This window comes from Oryzias latipes, chromosome 23 (genome assembly GCF_053564925.1).
Source record: "Oryzias latipes strain Hd-rR chromosome 23, Olatipes_Hd-rR_3.1".
Classification (NCBI taxonomy): Eukaryota; Metazoa; Chordata; class Actinopteri; order Beloniformes; family Adrianichthyidae; genus Oryzias; species Oryzias latipes.
The window spans coordinates 24,516,594-24,544,256 of record NC_136259.1 but is presented as its reverse complement, the minus strand read 5'-3'; the positions used below and the strand labels follow the sequence as shown (position 1 = coordinate 24,544,256).

Sequence of the window (27,663 nt, the reverse complement as noted above, 5' to 3'; positions counted from 1 at the left end):
TCCCCCGTCTTTTTGATAAAGGAAGTTCTTAAAAAACTTTAAATGAATGTTTTAGTTTCCTACTTTTCATTTTCAGGCTCCTATGACACAAGCAGGCTCTCGTTACATCCTGAATGACTCATTTGACACATGAAATGTAATAATTATGGTAAAGTGAAGATGCTAAAAGTAGACCAGTGGTTTCCATGTCAACTGTTGAAGATTTGAGGGGGGAAAAAGTGTCATGGATACAGCGTGTAGATTTCCAGTATAATGTCAGTGCTGTCTGAAACTTGCTGCTTTAAAAAAGATATTAAAGAGCAAACCAATGAACTGTGGGCAAAATCTGTGGTTTAATTGAATGATTTAACTTTATGCTGTACAGGAAAAGCGTTTTTTACATGAAAAACCCTAATTACACCTGTAGACCTCCTCTTTGGTTTGGCTTTTATCATCCCAGACAAGATTTTAACATTAGGGGAGATCTTAGAAATAAGGGGAAATATTTGGTAACGCTTTCTTTTACAGTACAGTACTTACAGAGTACTTAAGTGGTATTTACGTGGTACATATTGTGTAACTACTGGGTACTTTCAGGGCACTTACATGGTACTTTCTATGGGACTTTACTGGGTACTTACATGGTACTTACAGCGTATTTATGTGGTACTATTTGGTTCATACCTATGTGGTACATACTAGGTATTTATAATATTCTTACTGGGTATTTACATGTTGTGCAAACGTGTCTTTTGTGGTACTTACCACATGTATGTACAAGGTAAGTACAAATAAAGAACCTTGAATTTAAGTCTGCACTCGCATGTTTCATGGTATTTACCATAGATTTACCACAGAAACTACCCCTTAAGTACACTGAAACTGTACTGTAAAAGAAAGTCAGCCCTATTTCCACTCAACTACATGGTAATTTCAGTACTAAGTACTGGGTATGTGTACTTGAATATTACTTGGTACTTACCCCTTAAGTACATTGAAACTGGGCTGTAAAAGAAAGTCAGCCCTATTTCCACTTAACTACTTAACACTTAACTTTCAGTAGTAAATGCTGGGTATGTTCACGTATTACCTTCCTGTGCAGTGTACATACACACTTGGTCTTCTGACCTCACCAAACGAGACAATGCTAACTTGTTGGTAAGGGTAAAGTAACTGCATTGTAAAAACATATTCTGGCCTGATTACTTGTAACATGAGGCAAATGTAAAGAGAAACAAGACAGCAGTGAAAACAATAATCTTTAATGATACACTTCTGCAGCATACAAAATGTCATCACAATGAAATTTGTCTTAAGTTCTCAACAAAACAGTAAAAAGGAGCATTCCAAAAAACACATTATTGGCCTGAGGGTCGTGCTTTTTGTCCTTCAAAATTCCTTCAGCAGAGTTTGGTAACGGTGCAGGACTTCTTCAGGGTTTGTAACTGCAAGAAAAATCACAATACAAGCTCAAATGAACATAAAAAGCATAAAGACTTTGATGAAGTACAAAGTATATTTTACTTATTTAATTATTTCTGTAATGAGTTTGATAAATCTCTGTGAATTCTCTATTGCTTTGACTGTAATGCTTGTAGATGTCCTAGACTCTGACGGTGGTTTGAGGCCAGACCATGACAAAGAACAGGGTAAAGGAGGGCAGGCGAACTGTCCACAATGCAAAACATTCACAAATTTAAAAGCAAAAACGTGATTGGCTGAAGGGAAGAAGCAGGCTATTTAGGTATTGGTACAAAGCATTGACTGTATCTGGGAACTGGACTGAGTGACTTCCCCAGCCTGGCGTTCCAAACAAGAAGTTCCTTGCTGGCTCCAAGAAGCCAAAGTTTCGAAGACTTCTATTGAGAAATAGACAGCTGTTAACCAATCATTCTTAAAGGAACTGTTTTTGATCTCCTACTTTTTTCTTTAAACATGTTCTTGATAATCCTCTTTTTTTATATTGTTTCTGTAATTAAGGTTGTAAACTGACCAATCAGATGCCACAATACGATACGATACGATAGAAACGTTGACTCACACCGACGACGGCATACTGACGACATCTGGCTCCAACATGGTGGCATCTTTATCACTTTGATATCGACTTTGTTTGGTTGAAGCCAGAAATAAAACATTTTATATGAAACGGGAATGAAAAACTTAAATAAATAAATACATAAATAAACAACAATAAAAAATCATTAGGCAGTTGTTAGAACACGATATAAAAGATTTTAGAACCTAAGGATCAGACACTTTTATTTCAATCAAAATTCCTATTTACCTTTTATTTTTCCATAATTACATGAAGGAAACAATGAGGTCCATAAAAACTCACAACTCCACTACAGCTGAAAATAAAATTTAAGGAAAAAAAATCTTTAGGTGTCAACATTTGTATTCAGTTTTGAAGTTAATCCTGTTTATGATGAAGTGAATGGAGGCTGAATTGATTGTTTGATTCTATTCATTTTTATTTTATTGGTTTATTTCAAGCTGTGAGCAAATTATTATTTCATATATTAAGTCCTACATTGATTAGAAAACAAACAAAAAATAAACCAATACAAAGTAATATAATCTTCTAGACAGTGTTATTACTCATAATCATAAATAGGTAAACATACATTTCAGAAGATTTATTAAATATAATGACTATTAAAGTAAGTCAAATAGAGATTTATATGTTGCTTGAAAGGTAGTGGAAAGTAGTGAACCTGTATAATCCAACCCCTGCTAACTAGCCACCTAGTGGCCATCTGGGAAATGACCAGCTTTAGCTCTTAAGCCAGATTCAACCAGGAATTCAAAGTGTTCCTCTTTCTGCTGTTGCATGAATTCCTCTGTGTGCTCTGAACTTCTTAATAAAGATTTATGATCTTAATTACATAGAAAAAATCAACTTCTTTTTGTCTCCCATGTACAAACGGAGATTTATCAGTTAAAAGAAGGCTATAAATGTAGTTATCCTGACATAGTCCACGCACCGGCCCACTGCAGACGGGCTGCATGAAGGTAGCAGCATCATTACAGACGGAAAGGAGGAAAAATCAGCGTCAGAACCTTAAAGATCTGAACCAGTTGTCATCTGTGCCAAACTTTTTTTATTTAATGATCTGCATTTCATTGAACTTTCTACTTATTTTTGTTATTCTTGTTTTAGGTTTATCTTCTCTGAGTTGATGATTAATCAAAGATAAAAAAGTTCCTTTTGTTCACCCTTATCTACTGACTTAGTCTGTAAATCTAAAATACATGTCGTAAGATAAACACCTCGGTTTCGTTCTGAAAAGTCAGAGGAATTACTACAGAGCATTAAAATTCCTGTTGTGTTCTTTAATCTGAGGCCAATTACAGTTCAGATCATTCTGATCAATACTTGCTGTTGAGCTCAGCTTTGATTGGATGCATGAACCTTTCTGAATGAGGAGGCGTCTTCCTGTTTTCCCCAATGGGCTGGACGCTCCTGTGTTCGCTTTCTCTGGTTTCATTGATGTGTTTGTGCAGCTCTGTCATCTGGTGGTCCTGGTCCGCCTGTCTCCGTTTTACTGCCAGGGCTGCAGAACCGAACCGAGGCGAACTGTTGCTTCTCTGGACTGTATTTACAGGGTATTTTAGGGAGATGAGGCTTTGAAATCACCACAAAGGAACAAAGCTGAGGCTTTAAATGATGAAACATGAGTAAAGAGCCGAACGTTTGCCGCTTTCATCTGCTTGCAGATTGCTGGCTTGAAAAAGGCCGTCGTGATTCATCCAACTAGCAAAGAACATTACCGGCATTGATTCCCGCTGATCGATGGAAAAAAAGCAGCCTGTGACCTTTCTCACTTTTGGAGGCATTAAATTCCTCATTGAAAGTCTCATAATTTTGCAACTGAAGGCATTAAAAAAACGATCTGCCGCCATTAAAGACCTGCGTCGATTTCCACCGCACGCCGACTTTTGCAAGCCGCCGATAAAAGGTCGGAAAGCCATCGTCTGACGCTCCGGCTCGCCAGAGCTACACGAGCAAACACAAAGTCAGCCCAGGAGACGGCTGCAAAGCCTATTACACACAGTCTGATTTACAGCTGAGCTGCCTGTAGCTCGGACCATCAAGCCATTGGCACGCCAATGTGCCGTGACACCGCAACTAATTGAGCCCAGATAAATCTGTCCACCCGGCTGAGCCTTGAAAGGGTGATAACACGCCTACCTGCACAACGCCGCCGCTACATTTTTTACAGCGTAACAAAAGAAACAACATGGAGCCACACGCAGCTCATTACCACCGAAGGATGTTTCCCGGTGAAACTCGCTGATAGATCCATCATTATTAAACTCTTATCACTTTCCCACCTTTTTGTTGCTCCAACACACGGATGAAGCTGTAATTAGCAAGAGTTCAGTCATTGTGGTTCGCCATTTGTAAAACGCTTCCATGTGTTTTCCATCAAATGTTCATTCAAAACATGAGAAGCTTTGTCCAGCATGAATTATTTAAAATAGACTAAGACATATAAAATCAATGAAAATTGTATTTTCTTTTGAATTATTATTATGTGAAAGTAGAGTTCCAGTGGAGCTGTAATCTGCTACTAGCCACTAGGAGGTGCTATTTCTCTAGAATGTAATTGAAGCATCCGCCACTAGATGGCTCTTTTTCTGCGGACTGTTTTTTTTTTTAAATAAAATTTCACATCGCCGTTTTCTTAGAAACAAAGCACACATTTAAAGGATTTAAAGGTTATTAATTTAGTGTATTTATTTTAGTCAGTTTTTATGAACCGACAGTTAAACCTGCTAATAAAAGTCTAATTTAACCTTATTGATGAGGCTCTATAATACAATTACTTAATAACCTAGCTACGACACATTAATAAGCAGTAGTTATATGTTTATTAGCAAAGAGCTATATAGGCTAGAAATACTACGCTAGCTTGTTGCCAATGCAAAATTAGACGTCATATTGGATGTGTGGAGATGCCATAAGACTGCTGTGCTGCAAATGCAGAATTGGAAAAACACGGATGAAACATTTCACAAGTAAATTAAGAACTTCTAGAAAACATTTTTAGGAAGATCTGAGTGAGTTTACTGTCAGTAGTGAACATTTAGACTGATCTTGTAGTCTATTCCAAGCCAAAGGTAGCTTTAACTTTACTCTGTTTCCACGTTTTCTGGCAGGACCATCGACCTTTTTTGTTTTATTGAGGATGACCTTAGTGTTTGTATGTGTGTTCGACCTCAGATCAGACCACACGACCCCCCCTGCTAGGCAGATTACTAAGCGGAGGAAAAGAAACTTACCAGGATTTCCTCATCAGCACTGAATTCTCGTGTCCAGAAGAACATCTGGTTTTAACTAGGGACCAACCACGTTCAGTAACAGAAAGTTCTTCCATCTTCAAAGAGTTCGTGGCGCTGTAACCTTGTCTTTTCATTAATCAGAGCTCTCTGCAACTAGAAAGTCATAACATTTTCTTCCTTTTGGTGTCTTGGCTCCAAACCAGGACTCGTTGTTTGATGTTCCGTTACATGAAATCAGGCAGACGACGGGAAGACTATTTTGACTAATGAAATCTGAAGAGTCACCATCAGTTAATTGGTTATACTTTAAATATGGACTGAGGGCTGATCTTCAAGCGTGGCTTGTCTATCTTATAAGGAAATATTAAAAGTAGACACCTTACATGGTTGCACATGTACCCACACATGCGTCACATCCACCTTTGCTGCTGGGGCTCTGAGCTTCAAACGCTCCTCATGTCAGTGTCATTGAAGTAGGTCTTTCTGGAGCAGATATTCGACAGTCTGCCGCCATGTGTGAGCTCCAAAAATCTGCTATCTCTGTGCTTACGCCACAACTTTAGGGGATTCACTGATTGATTACCACCTTTCATAGTTTTTACTGTTGATTTTGGTCAGACGAAAACTAAAAAAGCTCAATAAAATTTGTGTTACTGACCTGAGATTTCTTACTGTTTGCAGAAACGTGTGGCCGAACAACAGAAACATGGCAGTGGACACAGGGGTCAGGGGGTTGAGGGTCGGCTTTCACACCGACAGAGGGCAAACTTCCAAAACTCTGAAGGTACGTTTGATTATTTATGCATCTCTTGGACTCTCCTGTCCTTTTAATGACCACATTTTTTAGATATGCAAAGGAAAGTGTGAAGATTGGGTTGAAATGACCACATCAGAAAAAATATATATATATTTTTAGAGGTAAAAAAAGTCTCATTTCTGGTATTTGTTTACAATTCAGTCAGATTTAAAAAGCGTTTCACAGTTTCATGGTCGTTTGACGGTTCGTTGAAAAATTAGCATTAGCCCTCATGGCAGCCTTTGACGCGGTGGATCATGCAGTCCTGTCACAACTCAACAAATAGTTTGATACATTCACTGGATGAAGAAACGCCTTCTTCTAGCATGATTTCATTGTTGTAAGTTAGGTGTCACAAAGAGTTTTTGCTATATTGAAAAATCACGACAGAACAGACATTTTTTTAAACCTTAATGTCCTTTTTAAGCCGATCAGGAACGTCTGGTCCTGTCCATATTAATGACTGTAAGGTGGACTCCAGCTCCGTCTGTGACTTTCATGTGCGGGATTGGATGTCCTGTTGCTGCCCCTAGGCGGTTCACAGACTTTTGCCGGGCTCCACCCTTCCCCGGGCCCTGGGGGGGGGGGGCAGTCAGGACATCCACCCCCCTCTTGCTCAATATAACCAGAGAGGATGTCATTTTCTGACAAAGGCAGGTGGATGACAGGCTTTCCACAAGTTTAGTCACATCAAATTAGAGTCAGAGAGAAAAGAGAATAAAAACGGCTTTTACAGCTTCATCCAATATCCAGGAGCATCCATTATTAACAAAGGAATAACCCCATCTGCTCATATTCTCTGGGAGGGCGAAGGATTAGGCAACATTTGGATGGAACCGCAGTGTCGAGTGTTTTATGTGTTTTGATGGAGCGCCAGGATGTATTCATCCAGGGCAAAATCCTAAACATGTTTGTCTTTGTTCAAATGATCCTTTATAGGATGATCTAAAGACAAATGTCTCAAAAAGTACACATGCATGATGCTGAGCAGATACACGTCAGCTTGACCTACCTTTGAGGTGGGATTCATCTGGATCTCAAGAACTACAAACAATGTCTATACATCAGGAAATATAGAATCTCAGCAGGTTGGGGTAGTCGTCGTGTTGTGTGGGATTTTGAGTTTAGACTTCAATAAACGCATAGCAGCAGAATTTCTACATAAATCTGTTTTTAAAAGGCTGGTAATGGCAAGAGCGCATTTGTGATAGACTGAAGTCTGGTCCAGTGCGGTCTGGTCCGGTATTTTGAGCGTTTCCATTATAAAATTGATGCATTAAGCCGTACCGCACTGTACCATTTTTGGGCCCCCGTTGGTTGTAGGTTCATGGCTAAATCAAACAGACTAGTTAGGGCGGAGCTACTGTTGAAACCTGTTGAAGGTCATTGTGACACAAAAAACGCCCAAAGAAAACTGCTTTTTGTCCTCTTGGCCGCCTGCAATCTTCTCTCAAACAATATGAAATGCTTTGTATCTACAAAGAATCATAAGTCAAGCCGGAAAATTTGAGGTGCTGGAAGATCACCGTTTTTGTTGATGATAGCTTCTTCCCGCATGCGCCGTGACAGTCCAACCGTAAGTGGGGACGGTCACCTGAATTCCCTGGACTACTTTAAACTGGACTGTACCACTCAGTGGAAACAGGTCTCTAGTGGTTCTCCCATATCTAGACCAGGTTAAGGTGTGGGAGCACTAAGGGTTGCTGATGCCAATTGAGGATTTAAGAATACAGTTTGATGGGAGTGTCAGAGATCATTCTGACAGTGACAGTAAACACGTGTCAAACACAGAAGTCTACTGTTAGAGTTGTAAGCCTTAGTCACAACTGCCCGCACTGCCATGGAGTGAGAATGTTCATGCAAATTTGTTTTCTACGGGCATGCTGGGGGCAACAGGTGGTAGTTATAGTTATACAACACGCAGCTGCTTCTCTGTATGAACCTCCACTGACCCGGGCAACCCAAAAGCCTGCAGCGCCCGTACAGGTGCATGTGACTACAGCTTTAACTGTTGGTTCTAGTGTTGTGTTTGTTTTAGAAACAGGGACACTTTGGCCTTTTTTTATTTAGCTTTTTTTAGTAATGCTTTGTAAACCTTCATTCCTCATTAAGCTAAGGATTCAAACCATCTACCAGATGTTTTGTCGGTGGACCCATAGGTGTGTTGTGTATCTGCGCCAACGATGGGATTGGGTATTGATTACATTTAAACCCTTGAAAGTCCTACAAACAAGGGCTGATTGACACAGACTCAAGACAGAGAAACGTGGTCATTGTTAGACATTTGTGTCGGTTAAAGACTTCTGAAAATGATGGCAGCCTTTTAAAAGTCATCAGTTTCTTTCTTTGCTTTTTTTTTAACTTGTTGAGTCCAACAGCTGAGCAAGCAGATGAGAGCTGAAGGCCTCTATTGTTGGACATACTTTACCGTTATAAAAGGGGTTTATGGATCTTCACACAGACAAAGTATATATTAGTGTTTAGTGATTGAAGCTAATTTTTTATAGTAATTATATTTATATTCCTTCCTTGTTGGACCGGACGGAAAAAAGAAAAGAGAAGAAGACTGTGGCATGTTAAAGATAAGGGGGGAGACAGAAGGAGTGGGGGAGAAGCAGTCGATAATAGAGAATCATAACAGAGTCATATCATAAGTAGAACGCATGACTTAGGTGTCACCTACACACACCAACCAATAGTCTGCACACAGCTACTAACAGGTTTTAAGTTGATTCATACATTCATTAAAACGCATCTTTCTCTGAAGGTAACTCCGACCACGGAGTCATTCTTTTAACCCCAGCAGAGTGTGCCCCCCCCATCAGGCCTAAAGAACAGATGCAGCTTCAGCTCCGACTCCTTTTTTGGGCTTCGACTCAAAATGCGGCCGCGCCGCGCTCCCCGCCGTCTCCACCAGAGGCGTCCACGATGACAGAGTCATTTGCAAATGTTGCCAAGACAATTATCGCCTCCTGTATCACCACTGGAGGTGTCGGTCCCGCCCCAACCCCTCCCCACTGTGACGTCACGGTTACCATGGGAACCCAACATGTCCACCAGAGGCCCTGCCAGAGCCCAGCGGGGAAGTGAGGGGGCTGCTCGTGGCGTTACCGTGCCCCTCGCCCCCTGCACCTCTTTTCCAAATGCCACCACCCTCTCCCCCCTCCTGGCCCCATTCCTTCCCATCACCCCCTGCCATCTCCCTGAGAGCAGACTGCCATCTGTGCTCTGAGAAAAGCTCCCCAGTTCCTTCTTTTTCTTATTTCTCTGTTTTCTGACTTCACTGCACAGTGCCATGGTGCATCTCAAACTTTTTTTTTTTTTCCCTCAGATTCCCCATATAAGCCCCCATTAGTCTACCCAACCCCTCCTTCTAATTAGATTCCATCCCAGGAAGCCATATGGGAACATTTTCCCTCAGTATTGAATTTCAGAAATGACTAAAGTGAACAAAACAAAGACGGATAAAGACTGTAATTAGACCTCCTAATTTGTTCTCCAACCCGAGTCATTTTTCCTAAACTGAAATTTAGAAACTTTTTCTTCTTCTGGGACCCCAGAGGAAGTATTCCTAGAACCTCGGAGACGCCGCGGCTCCCCGTTGGAAACCCACTGCAGCTGTGTGCCCACAGACGGGGGCGCTATGTGAAGCTAGTGCCGCCTTCTTCCAAACGGCTAAATGTAATAATAAGTCCACAGGCGGTTGTCTGCAGCTGTCAGAGACCGACTTACAGCCCCATGTGGGTTTGAGGTTCAGTGCTCGCATTAATGCAGAATATACTTAACCTGCTGAATTGTTATCTGCATATGTGTTTAGTGTGGCAGGGCTTCTTATTATGTATTCATAAGTTTTATTCTTTCTTGTCCTTAAAATATTCTAACTTAATGTCTTGTTGTTTTATGACTTTCTGCTCAGGTTGATCTAAGCCTGAATTTAAACAGAAATGCTTTATCAGAGGTAAATGCAAACTGTGGGAACACTGCCCCCCCCAACTTACCGTAACCCTTTGTGAGGCTGTGCTAAGGCCCACGGCGCTCATTTCCAATCAATAGGAATTTGCAATTTGTTATCAGACTCTTTTCTTAGCCTCTGACTACAGGAGGAACATGGAGGGTCGTGAGCTGTGAGGGGAGAAAGGAGGCATCTTTTGATACTAATGACCTTGTGACAAAACAGACCTATGAGCTGATAAATGCTGATGGACACCATGAAACTGGAACATTATCTGAAAATACTAAATCATACTGAACCAAAAAAAAACTAAAAAATACACAACATACTAAAATCAACTAAGCCGAATAATGTTAAATCTATGACTTTTCATTGTATTTGGCCAATTTCCTATTTACAGAGTAGCAGTACAGGCTGCAGAGTAGTGTAGTGGTTCACTGTCCCCCCTCACCGTTAGAAGGTTCAAATCCCAGTTAGGTCTTTTCCGTGTGGAGTTTGCATGTTCTCCTCATGCATGTGTTGGTTTTCTCCGGGCGCACCGGTCTCCTCCCACCGTCTAAAAACATGTTTTCTGGGTTAAGTTGAGCGTGTGTGACCCTACGACAGACGGGAGTCCTGTTCAGGGCCAACCCCGCCTTCTCCCAACAGGAGCTGGGATAGGCTCCAGCAACCCCGTAACCCTGAGGAGGACATGGACAATTAAAGAACGATCTGTGAATTTTAGACATCCAGATGTAGATGCTAAAGACAAACATCATTTTGCAAAAAAAAATGCAAACTTGTAGAATGTAAAGTTAAAACAAATTGCTATTCTAACCAAAGTCAGCTAAGAGTTATTACTAAAGACAAATAAAAATGGATTCGACAAGTGAAAATCCAATGTAATAGAAACAAGAAAACTGGATGATTTTGAATATTGTTTAAATCTTCTATTGATTTCTAAATGCAGCAGAACAACAGACAAAATATATAAAAAGAAGCTCAGTATTTCTTTACGATGGTGCAATAGTGAATGAGATGTCAGAAGCCTATTATACTAAACAGCTTAATGACAAAAGTACTTGTTAGGAAATGTGTCGATTTTTCCATTTTCATTTAAAACTCACTTTTTTCAGCATATAACTGAATTCTGTTTTGATACATAAGCGTTGGAGCATCTCCCTGATTTTGTTCTCTCGGATCTGAACTTTGATTTGTTGGGTTTCGAGCCCTAGCTCCCTCCAACTTCTCTGCTTTCCTCTACATCAAATTACTGTAAACCCAATTTAGAATTTTTTCAACTTGTGCTAAAAATGAGCCCCAAAAAAGGTGTTTCTGCAGACCAACATAAATCTGTGTTTGGGGGGTGATCCATGAGCTAAGTCAGACTTAGTGGGTCCCACAACATTAAGAAGGTTTCTCCTTTCACAGTAGCAGGAGTCATTTTGTGACTTAATGTAGTTTGGATGAAGAAGCTTCAAGAAGAGAGAAGAAATTTGGTTAAAGCAAGCTGGGAAAAAAGTTAAACACTTTTTTGACATTCCAGTCGTATATGTTACAACAAATATTGGATTAAATTCTGCTCAAAGCTAAAATTGCAGTGTTTAATTGATGTCCCCACCAATAACAGTCACTCATGTCATTGCCTTGAGTCAGCGGAGCATATGGATCCCTTACGGCCTTACAGGCCTCCGTTCCCAGCCAAGGAGGTCTCGCATCCCCCCTTGGGCCTCCCAGGTGGAACGCAATATGTTGCTCCAACGAGTCGCTCTGAGGTCACAAGACTGTAAATTATGATAAACCAAAAAACGAAAAACAGATCCAAAACTTAGCCTCAGCTTTTCACGACTTTAAAATGAACACATGGGCATGAAATAAAAACTTGAATTTTAATGTATTTTTAAAAGACAAAGCTCTGTTTTATACAAAACACTTATTGTGTAATTACTTTTACATCCATGTTTCAATAGATTAGCCAATAAAGACAATTCTAAACGCTTTGGACAAAGCTATTATTAGTAAACACTGAGAATAAAAGCTGATAAATTGTGGAAAACCCATCAAGACTAAAATAATGTAAACTGTGACATAAACCTTGTAGACTGGCATAAAACCATCCCATTTAATTATCTGCATTACAAAATATCCTATCACCACTAATAAGCTGAAGAAATAAAAAAGCATTGACATTAAATTTAGCAATAAACATAGTAAAGGAACATCTGAGCACTTTGATGGATAAAGTGAAGGACAAAGACGCAGTAAGTGATGCTACAACAGCTGGTTTACCGATGCCAAGCTAATAAAACACATGACAGGATAAGAGCTAACAATATAGTGAAAGAATTATGCAATAAATGACGAATTAACCATTTCAACTGAAAAGACGCTCATTATTGATACGGGCGAAAATACTTAATATTGAAATTAAGGAATGCTATATTGTTTGAAAGTGATTAAAAAATGTACTAATTAACATTAAGTTAAATGTTTCATCGTGTTAAAGTAATTCATTTCTGTGTTTTCCCAATGCCTGCTCTGTACGATGTAGAGGAATGTTTAGTGGTCCTTCATGTAGATCATTTCATTAGAACCCTCGTTGCCCAAATAGTGTTAAATATGAACATCACTTTTTAAGGCCACTGAAAGTTTTCTAACGGTACGTAGCAACGGTGAAAACACGAGATTTAAAGAAGTTTATGTTATGTTGAAATGCTAATCGTGCTAAACACTGAGTAGCTGAAAAGACCGTGCATACAGTCAACCCTTTAACCACGGAGCTGGCGCCGTCGACACAGAAATAACACGCTCTTCGGCATACCATCAATCAACTGTTTGCGTGATGTTTGTAAATCCGCTGATTCTACACGGAGAAAGGTGGCTTTGCAGTATTGTGCAACACTTTACCAATGTAACCTGCTTAACGGTGTGTTTTCTCCACCTCAGAGTCAGCTAATTTACACTGTTTACATAAAGTGGCCTTGTGCTAGAGTGTCCGCCCTGTGACTGGAAGGTCGAGTGTTCAAATCCAGGCCGAGTCATACCAAAGACCCTATAAATGGGACCCAACGCCTCCCTGCTTGACATTCAGCGTTTAACGGTTGGACTGGGGGGTTAAACCACCAAATGGTTCCCGAGTGCAGCTGTGTCTGCAGCTCACCGCTCCCCCAGGGGAGGGGTCAAATGCGGAGAACAGATTTCGCGTGTGTGTGACAGATGGTGGGACTTTAACTTCTTAATAAACACCACATTACTGTAAAGTGTTGCATATCAGCGCGAGGCAGCTTTTCTCTGCTTCAGAGTCCTAGAAATGACATTCATTGTGTAAACGGTTGAAGAGTTCCGGTAGTTCAAAGAACGCGGCAGTTAAAGGGTCACGCAGCTGATGAATCAAAGTTTGCTCTGCGAGTATCACTTTGTGGTTTTTTAGGTTATTTTATGTACAGTCTGCCTGGAAACAAGTGCTTTGCATTAAAAATACTTGTAGTGGGTTATTCAGAGAAATACCATTTTAGGGCAGTTGAAGGTTTTAGGACGCTGAGATAAACGGTTACACAACAGGATGGCAGCTGTATCTGAAAAACACTGCTCCATGTCTGCAATTTGAAGAAGATAAAACATTTTTTTCCCCTTTTGTTTTGTGAGAAAATGTGCAAAGCAGCAACAAAATGCAACAGACGATAATTCTTGTCTTCTCCTCTTAATTCTGGATGCTAATTTTCCTTCTTAATTGCGTCAAGCCACTTTTTCTCACATCTGAAAAACCTGTACGTGTGAGGGTGTTGATTAGAGAAAGTAAAAATACAGCATGTAGGATTTTTATGCTAATTACCCTTTAAACCTGCTCACGTCAGTCTGCTTCTCTAATTAGCATGTTTCCAACAGGAGCGAGGATGAGTGAGAGAATGGTGCGATGTGGCTCTGCACGGCTAAATTAACGGTGTGAAAACCCAGACATTTGAGCTTTTTTTTTCCTTCCATTCTCTGACTCTCCCTCTTCCACCCACCCACACCTGTGAACCAGTCTGTGAGAGTTGGAATGAATGTTCCTGCAACCCCCTCTGTCTGTACGTCTACCAGGGCTTTGCTTCATATTCCTTTAGTTTTATGCATAATCTTTTACTCTTTTCCTTTGCTTCCTGTCTACACTGCCAACCTCCATTTTGTTACAGGGTTGCAGGTATTTTTTTTAAAGACTTGATACAAATGAACCACATCCAAACCATATTTTGAAGCTCAGTACAATATTTTTATTTTGTGATTTCAAGATCAGAAAACAAAACAAACTAAGAAGTTTTTAGGCCTTTAGGCCTTTTCTCTCCGCCCATTCCAACCTGCTTTCCCACGCCTCCTCAGCACACTCTGTTGTTCTGGACTGTTGACCACCTTCCTCATCTCTGCGGCCTGTAACCTCATAAATCCACTTGAGTCCCACTCATTTACACAGATACTCTGTCTTGACCAGAGAAAGGTAGTTTGCCATCTCTCGGTGGGTGGAGTGCTCCTGCCCCAGGTGGAGGAGTTTAAATATCTTGGGCTCTTTTTCTCTTTTTCACAGGTTCTTGCAAATCCTGATTTTTTTCCGTAGTTTAAGTTATTCAAGGTTTAAACTGACCAATCAGATGCCTCAATAGATGTAGTTGGCGTCGCGTCGAACAGTCAAAGCGAATCATTGACAGATTCTCCTGAGCCCGCTTTTCATGGAAAGGGGTGGCTTTCTAACATTCTCCCTACTGATTGGAGAGAAATGGTTGCCAAAGAAATGTGGAATAAGACCGACACGGACCGATCACTGCTTACTGACAACGTCAGATTCCAACATGGTGACGGACAGACAGCGGGAAAAATGGCGACTGGAATGACGGAATTAAGTCATTTTCTGTGGGTGATGTCTAACTCGTTCTCTATGTACAGTCCAGGGTGCAGTCCCACCTCCACCTGGGAATCCTCTGTCACACCTACAGAACATCTCACCACTGTCTTACTGCTCATGTCCTGCACAACTCCAGTGTTCTTCCCTGTCACTCCAGACGTCCTCAGACAAGCCACAGCACCTCTCAGGTAGCTCCCATCCCTGGAGAACCTTTGACTCAGATAATTAAAATGTATTTATAAAAATGCAGAAACTTCCAATTACTAAATCTTAGTAGTTAATGATTTGTAAATGTAATAAATATTGGATTATTTTTCTTGACATTGCTGTCAGGCATCATGTTGAAAATGTTTTTTCTGTACCATAAAGGTTTGCGGTTTTCTTCAAACTTTCTTCCTCTAATATTTTGTTGTTTTGTTTGTTGAAGTTCACAATGTCCTTATTGAGCTTTTCTGAGTTTAAATGAGTGACCAGAGAACAAACTGGGCCAAGCTTGGGTCTAAAAGCCACCGGTGATTTTACTGTCAATTTACAGCTAAAGTGCCTGCAAGGTTAGAACCTTTCCATGCCGAGTGAGTGGGAGTCGTGTGGCTACACCTGGCTGACGGAGGCACCGGGTCAGGAAGGGGCCGTAATGGACACAGAATAACTCGGATGTTGTTGCACTCTTTGCCTCATTGTTGTTTCTGTTTGTCTGGGCTTTAAATCTCCAATAAATTAATTTCCTAGTTTGCTCTCTGAAACTGCAGGTTGAAGTTAAATGCAAACACATTCCATCATTGTTTTTCCTGGCCTTGCAGATTGGCCACGCTCCCATCATGACTCATTTGTTTTTGATTTATATGAGCAGAACAGGCTCAAGCACAGGTGCAACCACTAATTGAGTTGATGTTGTTTGGCACAATATGCCAAAATGTATTTTCAGTTGTTTGGACTCATCGTGGTCTGTAAAACGTTCTCTGGGGACAAAAAGCGACTCTTCAGAAACGGTTGTCTTTTTTTTTCCGGTTAAGCTTTTCTTTCAAAGTGGAAAAATCTTCTCTTTGTTCTGCTCAAGGTTTTACTGTCGTAAGGAAGTTATGGCTCTTTATATGGGTCGAGTGCAGTCTTCTTTCTTTACAGGAATTCTTTTGTAGTTAAACAATTGTGATTTGGTCTCAGTTTGACTTAAGCTACGTTCACACCAACATGTCAGGCACGTTCAAGAAGGTGCTGAATGTGGGCTCTTGAACACGCTTTTTGCAAATGGTGTTCACACTGGACGGTCGCCATCCGATATGAGCGCATGAACTCACAATTGGAAGCGGCTTGGTAAAAAAATGTCAAAGCGGTGCAAATCTGGTGAATGTTGCTACCCCATCCTCATTACCAAATCTGAGTCCCTGTTGGTTAAAGTTCAACTGGTTTAACTTTCAACGCACGTTCAATGGCAGCGCGTTTCGTACGCAGAGCCTGAAAATTGACTCAAAAACAAGAATTGCGACGCATGAGCACGAGAATTATGAATGCAGGAACCTAAAACACTCTTTGAAAACTAGAATTTACATTTCCAAGGCTAGAGTGAACGTAGTATTAGTCACAGCTTCACTTACGGGAGGATGCGGGACAAGGTGGCCAAAGTCAAGGTCATAGACCGCTTGGTGAACCCGTATAGAGACAATATTCAGTCACATTTGCTGTACGGTCATGCTGTGAGCAACGGGTCATAGAGAACACCAATCCAACACACGAGGTTAAGTAAGAGGGAAGAAAGGTGAGACACAGGCGTGGGGTACGGATTTTTCGGTTCTCTACCCCTCTCTCAAACCCTGCGTCTGCGAAAGGAGCCGGATATTGCTGTTCACATGATATATGCACGCTCCTGACATGCAGCCTGACTGTTTGAATGTAGGAGATTAGTCAATCAGAGCGTGGTTTGTGGTGACATCCTATGGACCGCCTACGACCACTTGCGTATGACGTGCTCACCCCGTGCGTGGCGCTTTTGGTTAAGGTCAGTACAGAGACAGTACTCCTACTTTACTAACGACTACAGTGGCGTAAAGTACGACCCATACGTCATAAATGCGTGTAACTTCCATTAGGCTTCAAAATACTCGACGATACACTTCCCACACATAACAATGGTATGTTCCAAACATCCCTAGAGGTGGCTGTACGAGCTCACAAGACACTTCTTAAGATGCAACCACTCCTTTTTATGACCCTTCACAGGATAGACATTTTAAGAACCCTGAAAACCTGCAGCATGTGACTTGGGCTTTAGCTGAAACGATTTAAATGTTATCAGTCTCAACTGATTTGCTGATATTTTTTTCCTAGAATTTCACTTCTAAAAGACTTTTGTTGTGAATTGGAGCAATATGGACTAATTAAACCAAACAAAACTGAACTGACAAAAACTTTCTCTGTTATACTTTTCTCAGCAGGTGAAAATTAGGAGGTTTTCTTGCCTACGGTGCTATAATGGAAGCACAATCTTTTGCTTCAACCTCTCAGGTGCAACTAAAACTGCCTGATGTTGTATTTTTTATTTTACCTCATCTGCTCTGGGAAGACTCATTTCCAGAACTCAGTGGTGGTAGTCATTCAAATTAATTAGCTGGAGGAACGGCAACAAAATCTCCATGTAATTAGCTGATTTAGCCTAATGAGCTAATCTCTATAACTCCACTTAAAGCAGTTGTGTTTTTTCATCAGCATGCTTCTGTTATCGCCCTTTTCAGCAGAGAATACATCATTACACTGAGAAAATCACTCATTTAAACATCATTTTAGAATGTTGAAAACTGAAAATCTTTGTTTTTTATTCTTTTCCATTGTATTTTGCTTGGAAACAAAATTTAGGCAAAACATCATGAATTCCCTTCGTGCTTCTTCAGTTTGTGACAGAAAACTGTGAGGGGGGGTCATGCAGGAGTTTAGAGAATAGAGTTGAGACTCTGGGGGGTTAAACGGACTCTTTTGTTTGATTGGGAAGACATTTAACCCAATAGTACCAGAAGTGCTATTCTACTTTTCCTACTGTTACTTTTCAACCGTTTTTAAACAATTAAAGTCATTCCAATAGAAACATACGCTGAGAAAAAAGGCTGATATGCAACACTTTACAGCAGTAGGGTACTACTGTAAAGAATCAGCTTCAACATTGGAATCTGCTTTAATTGTATTCATTACTTAAATCTATGTTTTTCGACCAGGGTGCCACGGCACACCAGTGTCCCGCGGCACACTGGTGTGCCGTGGGACATTACCCATTTTCACTGATCTAAAAACATTTTCCATCTCCAGGATATCAGATCTGTGTTCATCCAAACAGGCCCTGATAAAACACTGAGGAGTTAGGAATATGAATGATCCTAAAATACTTTTTTCTTTGTGTTTATTTGATTCAATTAAAGACACTTTTGATAAGAATGATGGTACTGCAATTTAGCCGCAGCTTCAGCTCTGTTTTTGGAAAAGTCCCGCCCCTCTAACTGTCTCCACCAATCGCCAATTGGAGTCTAAATTACACATCATCAGTCTGACCAATCAGAAGTGGTTAAAGTCTTCACTTCCTTGTTCTGATTCTGCTCATAAAGTTTCTCAGTTCCAACAAAAATACCAGCTAAAGCTCGTCTTTAGCGGTGTAGCTTTCCACAGAATCCGGTGTCAGACCGTGGAACAAGTGAACAAAACCATGAAGCTCAGAGACGCTAGTCTGTCTGCCATAGGACTACATCTCCCATGATGCATCGGGTTAAAGCATCTCTGCGCTACAATGAGTTTTCCCTGTTACACGTCTTGAAACCACAACAAACACATCAAACGGTTTTTAAATCTTCTTGATGAAATCAGAGGTCAACAGTTTAGTTCTCTTCAAGGTTTGGGTTTATTAACAGCCAAACATCCCAGAGTTTGGTCCAAGTCATCTTTGTAACTGAAACACTTTTCTAATAACGTCTGGATTATTTTAGATGTTAAACTTAAATAGAACTAATAACAACATTTAAGAAACAGGATGAAAGTGAAGTGGCCAACAGACACAATTCAACTAAATTGAAACAATTAAATCATCTAAAAAGAAATAAAACATTTTTGTTAAAGTTTTCAAAGACTTCGTCTTTGAATAAGACAAAAGAAAAACTAATAAAACATGTTCATTTTCTGTGTAGCTACAGAAAACATCAATATAATGTTAGTCTTTTTGTGTAAAATTTATCAAATACATTGTGATCAAAAATTACAGTTGCCTTTGCACCAACATTAAAAAAAATATTTAAAAAATAAATCACTATTTAGAAAGAATATATTTGTTTTTTTGTGAGGTTACATCAAATTGCTTGTTAATAAACTGAAGGGAAAAAAACACCTAGCAGGGCAAAATTTTAAATAATTTAGTTTAAAATTATTACTGAAAACTAACTTAACTTTTATTACATCTTTTGGAAAAAATCAGATGCAACTTCCAGCTTTTTCTGCCACAAAAATGCACGTTAGATTGCAGAGGGACTGGACATCACTACAGACTATGAGTTTCTCCTTTTTTAATTTTGCTGGTGTGCCACGGCTTTTTGTCAAGGATAAAGTGTGCCGTGGCTCAAAAAAGGTTGAATACCACTGACTTAAATGGTGGAATAGTTATAGTAATTCAAATTACATCAGCACCTTTGGACAAAATGTCATGAGAGTGGACCAACAGAAGAGTGAAACCCTTCTATTGTCCGCGAAAGTTTGGAAAAGTATTCTATGTATACACTGGGCATGTGATACACGTTCAAGAAGGCGGTACTAGCATACGGTGTTCACGCCTGACTGTCCACACCTGCATTTTCCTACAGTTGGAAGAGGCTTAAAGAGGCTTGCTTCATGATCAATTTTCAAACAGTTGGGACTTTCATTAATTAAACAAGATGCCATCCAAACATCACTACCACTGATTGGTCAGAGTTCACTTGGTTTAACATTCAATGCGCGTTCAGTGTGTGCGCGTTTTCAACATAAAGCTTGAAAACTGAGTAAACAACTTGGGCAGTGATGCGTGAACACGAGAGTTTTGAACACGGAAGCCCCTAATGCACGTTTACTTGCATTCACATAGACTTTTCAATGGAACCAGTCGCTTGAACATGTGTTGCCAATCCCGGTGTGAATGTTGCCTTAGTGGAAATTCTGGTATTTGGTTAATCTGAAATGTGCCTAACAGGGTTCTGATTAGGGCTCTGGTGGAACCCATTACTTTTTTATTACTGATCCATCTCCTTTAACTCTCATCACCAGAGCTTTAGTTCCAGTGCTGACATCCTTTATGTCATAACTGTCCAACCACTTGTGCCATAAATTGAATGATTCTGTCATGGAGTTGCACCAAAATGATAGTAAAGTGTAAATACTTTGGAATTATTTTAACTGCGTACATTTACCGTAGTTCAAAGAGTGTGTATTATTTGCTGTTTTCGTGCTCTTAAGGCCTCTGAACATGCATGTTGGAATGACATCACGGCGACTAAAATTCCTTTCCTTTTAGGAATTTTGTCAAACGTTCTGAGGCTTTTTTGTGTCTTAGACTGCTGAAATCAAGTATAACTTCTGTGGTTGTCTGTTAAACCTTCACTTTTACACTATTAAAGTAGTATTTGCAGAATTTTCTATATATGTGAAGGATGGTTGGACCAGGCCCAGCACGTCTTTTTAATAGGATCTAAGGTTCATGTGGTTTATTGTGATCCAGCTGAAATACATGTGTACCCATTGGTTTTTAGTTCTCACACTCACAATGCACCTTTCCTCACACTGACCAGTTATTGTTTCACGCAGGAAAAAACCCAAAAGGTTTCGTCCAGCGGACACAGGTTTGCAGTGCTCCATTTCCTTTCTTACATTATTAATGTCATGTTAGCGCTTTACAGATATGTTCTCTTTGGACCGTTATAGCTGCTTTTCTGACTGAGATTAAAACATCAAATTTTAGGAGATCAGTACATTTTTGGTCCATGTTTCCCCTCAGTAGGGGCTCAGAGGTCTGTAGCGGGCCGTAGTGCTTGGTGGGTCATTCTTTAGTTATCAAGCAGAAAAGTCTGACTGTGTGTCTTTAAAGTGTTGGCCCTCCACTGAAGACAGATGGAGGCTAAATGCCTCCATTTCTGTCCCCCCATGGATAATCTGTGACTGTGTCCTGGTGAAACCTCAGTGTGCTTTTCTGATTCCAGTTGGATGTTTAAAGCAATAGAAGATCCAGACTGCAGTCTCCTGGACCCAAAGGTCGATCAATAATAATAATATTCAACAATAGTAATGTTCGTCAGGAAAAAAAGAGGGAAATGTCAAAGAAGGACAGACAGTGGCGTAAGATCGCGGAAACTAGACGGCTAGAAGGTGAGGAGAAATAAAAGGAAAGCAGGGGTCAAGCTGAAGTATAAAGAGCAGGAGAGAGCTTTGAGAGCTGTGTGAGTGTGGGAGTCGTGCCGAGCCAGAGGATGGTCTCCTGCAGCTCCATTGATTTTCCCTCTGCCTCCTCGCCTCTCCTCCTCCCCCCGCAGTCATAGGGAGAATGGGCTTTAACAAAGACCTCGGCAGACACCCGCCGACCATGACCGCTCTCCAACCAGCGTCCCCGACCTCCGTCGTGGAGCTAAAAGCCCTCCTCCCGTCGCCTGCCTCCAACTCCGCTGACATTTGACTCGGCTTGAATTACAGGGTTCACTTCCATCTTTTCTTTTCCCTCAGAGTTCTGTATTCTTGTGTGTTTTTTTTTCCTCCACTTTCTGTAGTCCAGAAGAAATGAATGAACCTTCTAAAGCTCAATATGAGTTCAGTCACTGCTGTAAAAGACATTTAAAATGAGTCAAATCTTATGGATCTACTACCATGAAAAGAAAGAGGACAAACACGTTAGAAACTCACTCTTTGGTTTCACCACATCTTAAAATGTATTGGTTTGGGCTCCAATACTAGAAAACTCTGTGCATGCTGTTATCCAGCACCATAATTCCTCGAATGTTTATGCAATTTATTCCAACTAATTCTGCTTTACAGGAAGGCGGTTTTGTGCCAATTTATGAACAAATGCTTTGTGTTGATCACTGCTGTAAAGTGTTGCATCTCAGCGCACAGCTTCTTTTCTCACCTTATGGAACCTTAAGGAACACCTTAAATTTAATTAACAAAGCTCGATATGACATGAAAACGGTGCCTTTAAATCGGTAATGCCGTCCTGTGGAGATCCAAAACATACTCCATTAATCAGAACCTGGAATCAGTTCAGTCCTATTTGCAACAAACATATTTATCCTGAAACTTCTTTTGACTTGTTTGCTGGCGGTCCTCTCAAATCATATTTTCAAAATCTTCCTAATAATCCCATCAGCTGATTTGAGCAGGTGACTCATTGGGATTTCTGTACAAGTGGGGTCGTTTTTTTTCACCTATGCTCTTCCGTGAAGAGAGCAGAGTGCAGATGTGTTTTTTTTTCTAGACTGTCGTCCTGTATGACGAAAAAAATTCAATTCTTTGCAAACAGTTTTATTCACATCACAGATACAGAATCTACTTTTATCGATTTGTTAAAAACCTTTTACCCCATAAGATAAAACTATTCAACCTTGATTGCGTAAACATTTTAGTGCTGTACTTCTGAAACCGTTGGAATTACTTTAATTGCTTAAACGGTTGAAGTGTTTCTGTAATCTAAAGAACGTCAACAGCTAAAGCTTTGGTGTTGAAGGGATCACAGGTTATGAACCCCCACCACCATTTTTAGGCTTTAATGTGAACTGAGTGAGTTTGTGAAAAGTTCTACTGCATCCCTCCAGAAATATAGCTTTTCTTCATATTTCCTCCTCACCTGCTTCTCCTGCAGCCTTTATTTGAGCCATTAGACTAATTAATGAAGGAGCCTTTAAATGAAATGTTGTCTTTCAGCAACAAACATGGTACGTCTCCATTAACACAAAGTTGTGTTTGAATCAGCAGTAATTAAGCCCCAGCTCGTCTTGAGTAGGCCATCTGCTGAGTGAGCGCCAAACGGGTGGAGTCCTGTTTGCAGCGGTAAACGCTGCGTTAAACACGCCGACATGATGTGATTAATAAGAGTCTTTAAATGTCTTCCAGTGCAGAGACTGGGAGAATTACATGCTCGTGCACAGTTTTATGAGACTGTGCATTTCTCAAAGGCATCTTTTTTTTTTCTCCGCTCGAGACGACATTTGTTAATTAGGGATTTTTAACTTAAGTCACGGTGCGGCTAATTGCTGGTAATAATGATATTCGATTAGGGGAATCAATTGGCGGTGCCGCCGTGACTTCTTTGATAGATGGGGCTGCGTGAGGCTTCCGCGGTGACCGAGAGCAAAGAGACGACGGCGGTGATGCTGAGGGAAGCTTTTGAAGGATTTCTAAACCTCAAAGAGAGCAGAACTGTGCTGCTGGCAGTGACCAAACAACCGCTGGTGACTGTGAAGTCAGGGAATCTAAGAGTATTGATCACTTTTTATCGAGTCCAAACACTGCTCAAGAGTCCTCTTGTTGTACAGATCTACTTGGGGAGACTTGAGGAAAACGGGAACTTCCAGCTAACCTGGAAGGACTCAGCTGACAAGCATCACTGCCTTTCCTGCGAAGAGCTTTTTCTTGACAGAGGAGATCATTCTGGATGAGTTTTTGTATTTTAGTTGATTTGTAACCGACGCGCTTTGCTCCGTGACTGAACATGCATTGATTAATTGAATCCAGGTCATCACAAGCTGTAAGTGTAACTGAATGAGTAGTTTGTCAGCTCGTCCCTGGAGCTGCCCCGAGGCTGTCTCATGCACTCTGCACAAGCTAATTCACCTGACACTTTGATGGCAAAAAAACTATTTATAGAGCTGAACGCCACTCATGCATGCTTTAGCAAGACGGATGAGTTGTTGGAGGAGTTCAGAGAATCGAACCACCTGAAGACTTTACATAAACAAGGTCACAGATACGGTTAAATATCTGCCCGTCGCTTGGCGCTAATATTCGAACACTTTATGAATTTGCCTTGCCGTCCAGCACCACAAAAATGTCCTCCTCAGCTGGAATTGAATCGGCTGGAAGATTCTTTATCCCAGATTGAGGCCGGCAGCAGTTTTATCAGAGAGCTAATAAGTACCACCTCTTCGCCGCTCAGTAAAAGCATTTTGTTTTGTTCCTCGGCGAGGAAGATGCAAGCACTGTTGTGTTTGGATCCAGTCAAGGCCAGTCAGCTCTCAAACGCTGGCGTGGCCGCGCAGATGAATTAACAGTTTCCATCACTCACTGACGAAAACAGCGGCCTTTGGTTTCAGGTCCTTCAGCCGTCTGACATTTAGGATTGATCCATTTGAAAGAAAAATGGCATCTTTGACGGAAATCAGAAGCATGTCTTTTCTGAAGGAACTGGTGTGATTTTATCATAGAAAACAGTCATGTATGGTAGTGGCACCAATCCGTGGGTCATGTGAGCCTCGTTTCCACTGAGCGGTACAGTCCGGTCCGGTTTAGAATGGTCCAGGGCAACCATAGTTGATGTCCAGTTTTTAACTTTGATATTTAAGGCAAAAATCGACATCACATTTTAATAAAATTGAAGTTTAAACCCCCCCTATATTAAAAAAAACTTTCTGATTTGTGGAAACTTGTAAAAGGAGACTCTTTAAAGTTTTTACAAATGTTCCTACAGCTAAGCTATATTATACAGGCGACTGTTAAGAAACTTAAGCACAGAAACTACTCTTCTATTTTAAATAGAACAATTTAAGATTTAACGAAACAACAAAATTACTTACACTTAATCTTTTTGCCATAAAAAAATCATTTGAGCTTGAATTAAGTTCTAAAATGGCGTCGATAAAAAAAGGAATGAATCTTCTATTAAATTCAACTAAACTTCATGTAGTAGTATATGAACTAAAAAAATAGATTTTCCTGAAAACAAAAGATTACAAAATAAACACCAACTTTAGCGTCGTACAGAATGGTCCATAAAATTACTGTCTGACATTAAACTGGTTTGTGACCTGTAAAAAGTTGGAGACCACTTGTGTATTTTACGCACTCCAAGGTTCACGTAGAAGCCTAAATCTGGTTGTGTTTACTGATTTTGAAGTGAAAATATTAATTGTTTGCAAACAAGGTTGGCTGTCAAAAAGCTTGTAAATATTTACGTGTCACTAACGAAGTTGGTAGTTAGCGTAATCCCAGTAGCGTTTGTTTTAGTGGTACCAGTCTGTTTCTTTATGTGTTGCACTTAAGGTGGGGAGTTATGGGTATTGTGAACACGCTAACAACATGGCTAACGTGTAGCGTGTTACAAACAAGTTCTAGTTACTGTCAACACAGTTGATAAAGTCTGAGTGACTGATGGACTTATCTCTGTCTCTTTAACTCTCTTTATAGGCCTTACTGTTCGATGCATCTCATACATGACATCCGTACATGCCCTTTCTAAGCCGATGTGCCCTATAATGTGAAAAAGATGGTATATCTGTGGGTAAAACCAACGTGATCGGGAGAAAGCATAAGGCAACTGGGTAGTAAACAATCCAGATTGTCTTCCTTGTAACAACATCAGCATGTGTGCTATTGCTTTGTTCCCTGTTTGTGTTGTTTACAACGCTCGTTCCCGTCCTGCACCGTCGTATCTAAACCTTGTAAATCTAGCTTATGTGCCAGCAGTGGATCCAGTCTCCTGTTTCCTGCAGCTCATCCGACCAAGTGAACTCAGCATCATTCACCCGCAGCGTGTGGTGGATATGAAAGCATTATTAATAATAGCTGCTTTAAAATGTGTGAATACAAAATAGAAAGCAGAATTGAAATGTAAAAGGGAGAGAGATTCTGTTGAGGCTGTGCCTCATTGCTGTGTATGAGCTGATTTTGAAGTATTTTATGGTCATGTTTCTTGTAATGACTGGTGTGTGTAAATGTTTATTGGAGATACTTGTTAGTATGAATGTGCAGAGACCAAGTGGTACAATTTTTAGATATTATGGTTTGAAAACTACATTTTGAGACTTGCTAGGCTGTATTCGCTTTTCAAGAAAAACCCTTCAATACCGGCTCCACATCAGTATTTAGATAATCTGACATGACAGCCAGCAGCCAACATAACCCCAGTCCATATGAGGAGCACCGAGGGGGGACGGCACAGACCCAAACACGCACATTCATATCTTACCCCATCATTTCCAATCCATCAGTAAACAGGAAACAATAAAACTGCAGGTCCTGGAGTGATCAAAGTTCAAGCTTTCCAAGCCAGTCCAATCCAGACCTGCAAGTTTCTGTCAAGTTGACTTCACTGTCTGTGGAGAGCGTCTATAGAAACACCCCAAAGCTGCATGTGTACTCTTCTTGTTTGTGAAACTGAGTGTGAAGAGTTGTTAATCCCACCAAACACTGTACTCGACGGCCAATCGAGGCCCTATTTAAAGCGCGGGGGGGGGGGGGGGGGGGGCTTGGGCTGCATTGTTTCTGTCCATTCAAATTGATGTTATATAGCCTAATAGATTTAACCCTTTAACAATGGAGATTTTCCTCCACTTTTTATTTTACATTCTTTCGCCTACCATGGCTCTTCATTTACTCGTTTAATGTAATTCCAGTGGATTCTGAAGTGGAGAAAAGCCGCCTTGTGCTGATGTGCAACACTCCAAACATAAAGTAGTTAATTATCTTGTGGAGAAAAGCAACTTTGCGCCATTATGCATCAGTTTACATTAGTTATGTGTGCAAAGCCGTTATAAAACGATGCGTCAGAGCCGGCTGTTTTATGTTGATCGTGTGAACGTTTGAGGAGTTACAGTACGTCAAAGAGAGCGCGTTGTTTAGATGTTGTCTAAAACATCTCCTGTGTTAAAAGGTTTAAAGAAATGTGTGCATTTGTTTAGAAATTTACTTATATTCCTTGTTTTTTGGTGGTATTTGACAGCAATCATCCAGTTAGTGTGTGTAGTCCATTGACTTTATAAGAGAACTGAACCGAGTGAGTGTGGCCTCACCCATGGGAAATGGTCTGCTTCTGGCACCGAGTAACATCCAGTCACCAGGTTTGTTGGAGCCAGACGTCGTCAGTAAGCAACTCCATCTAAGTTTCAATGGAGACCACTCTGGCCAATAAGGAGTGAGCTTGTTGGATGTCCACACCCCTACCACCTGATAGCAGGCTACACCTAATATGTCAATCAAATGTTTTGAATGTTGGATGTGGGGGCCATCAGGTCCCACCTACTTTTATTGAGGCATCTGAATGGTCAGCTTATAACTTGAATATCCTAAACTACAGAATAAAAATATCATAAAGGAAAAAATTTGGAGCCACTCTGTCCAGTTCTAATATACAGTCAATGTGGTCCAGAGTATAGAAGGGTTGACCCTATACAAGAGAAGTCATGCTGTTGGTGGGCTACTGAGTTCTGTCGTACCTGCAGTCTGAACCTGCATGGATGTCATCCCAATCCAAACCCAGTGAGCCCAAAGTGCCTTTTATGAGTCAGGTCCACAAACACAGTTGTTTATTGAATTATCTTGAACATTTCAGAAACTAAATGAGCCATCACTAATCACCAGAAGTGGTTCTAGAGCCGTCATGGACACACAAGTTCAGCATCTCTCTGTTTTGTCATTTGTTCTCACTCATTTTCTCCCATCTTCCCTTTTCTCTCCCCTCCTCATTCTCCTCTGAGCATTAGATGAGTGCACTGGTCTAATTGCTTTCTTTTGGGAGAGAATTAGCATGAGCTGCCTTGAATGGTCTACCCTGATGCATACAGAGCAGGCAGCAAGGGGCCCAAAGTGGGGGCCGAAGGA

General features: G+C 40.7%; 1 protein-coding gene and 1 long non-coding RNA gene across 13 annotated transcripts in view; one reads left to right on the top strand and one right to left on the bottom strand.

Moving 5' to 3' along the window:
* The window catches only part of LOC111946946 (uncharacterized), a 508,119-nt gene that overhangs the window by 293,129 nt on the left and 187,327 nt on the right, over positions 1-27,663 (top strand). For 7 of the 11 annotated variants that reach the window (XR_013653695.1, XR_013653696.1, XR_013653694.1 and 4 more), the window contains one exon: positions 5,953-6,055. Coding sequence is in view for 5 of the 11 variants with exons in the window: in XM_078942016.1 (XP_078798142.1) it covers positions 5,953-6,055 (103 nt within the window). In the remaining 6 variants the exon portion in view is untranslated. Of the gene's footprint in view, positions 1-5,952; positions 6,056-14,912; positions 15,060-15,406; positions 15,565-27,663 lie in introns of those variants that run through there. The other 4 variants (XM_078942018.1, XM_078942020.1, XM_078942019.1 and 1 more) reach the window with 2 other exon arrangements.
* Positions 1,231-26,248, bottom strand: LOC144989475 (uncharacterized). 2 transcript variants are annotated; one of them, XR_013653701.1, is made up of 3 exons: positions 26,033-26,248; positions 10,066-10,699; positions 1,231-1,424 (listed from the first exon to the last, which is right to left on the bottom strand). It is a non-coding gene; the product is annotated as an uncharacterized LOC144989475 (long non-coding RNA). The 2 variants fall into 2 exon arrangements; XR_013653702.1 differs by having other exon boundaries at positions 10,471-10,699.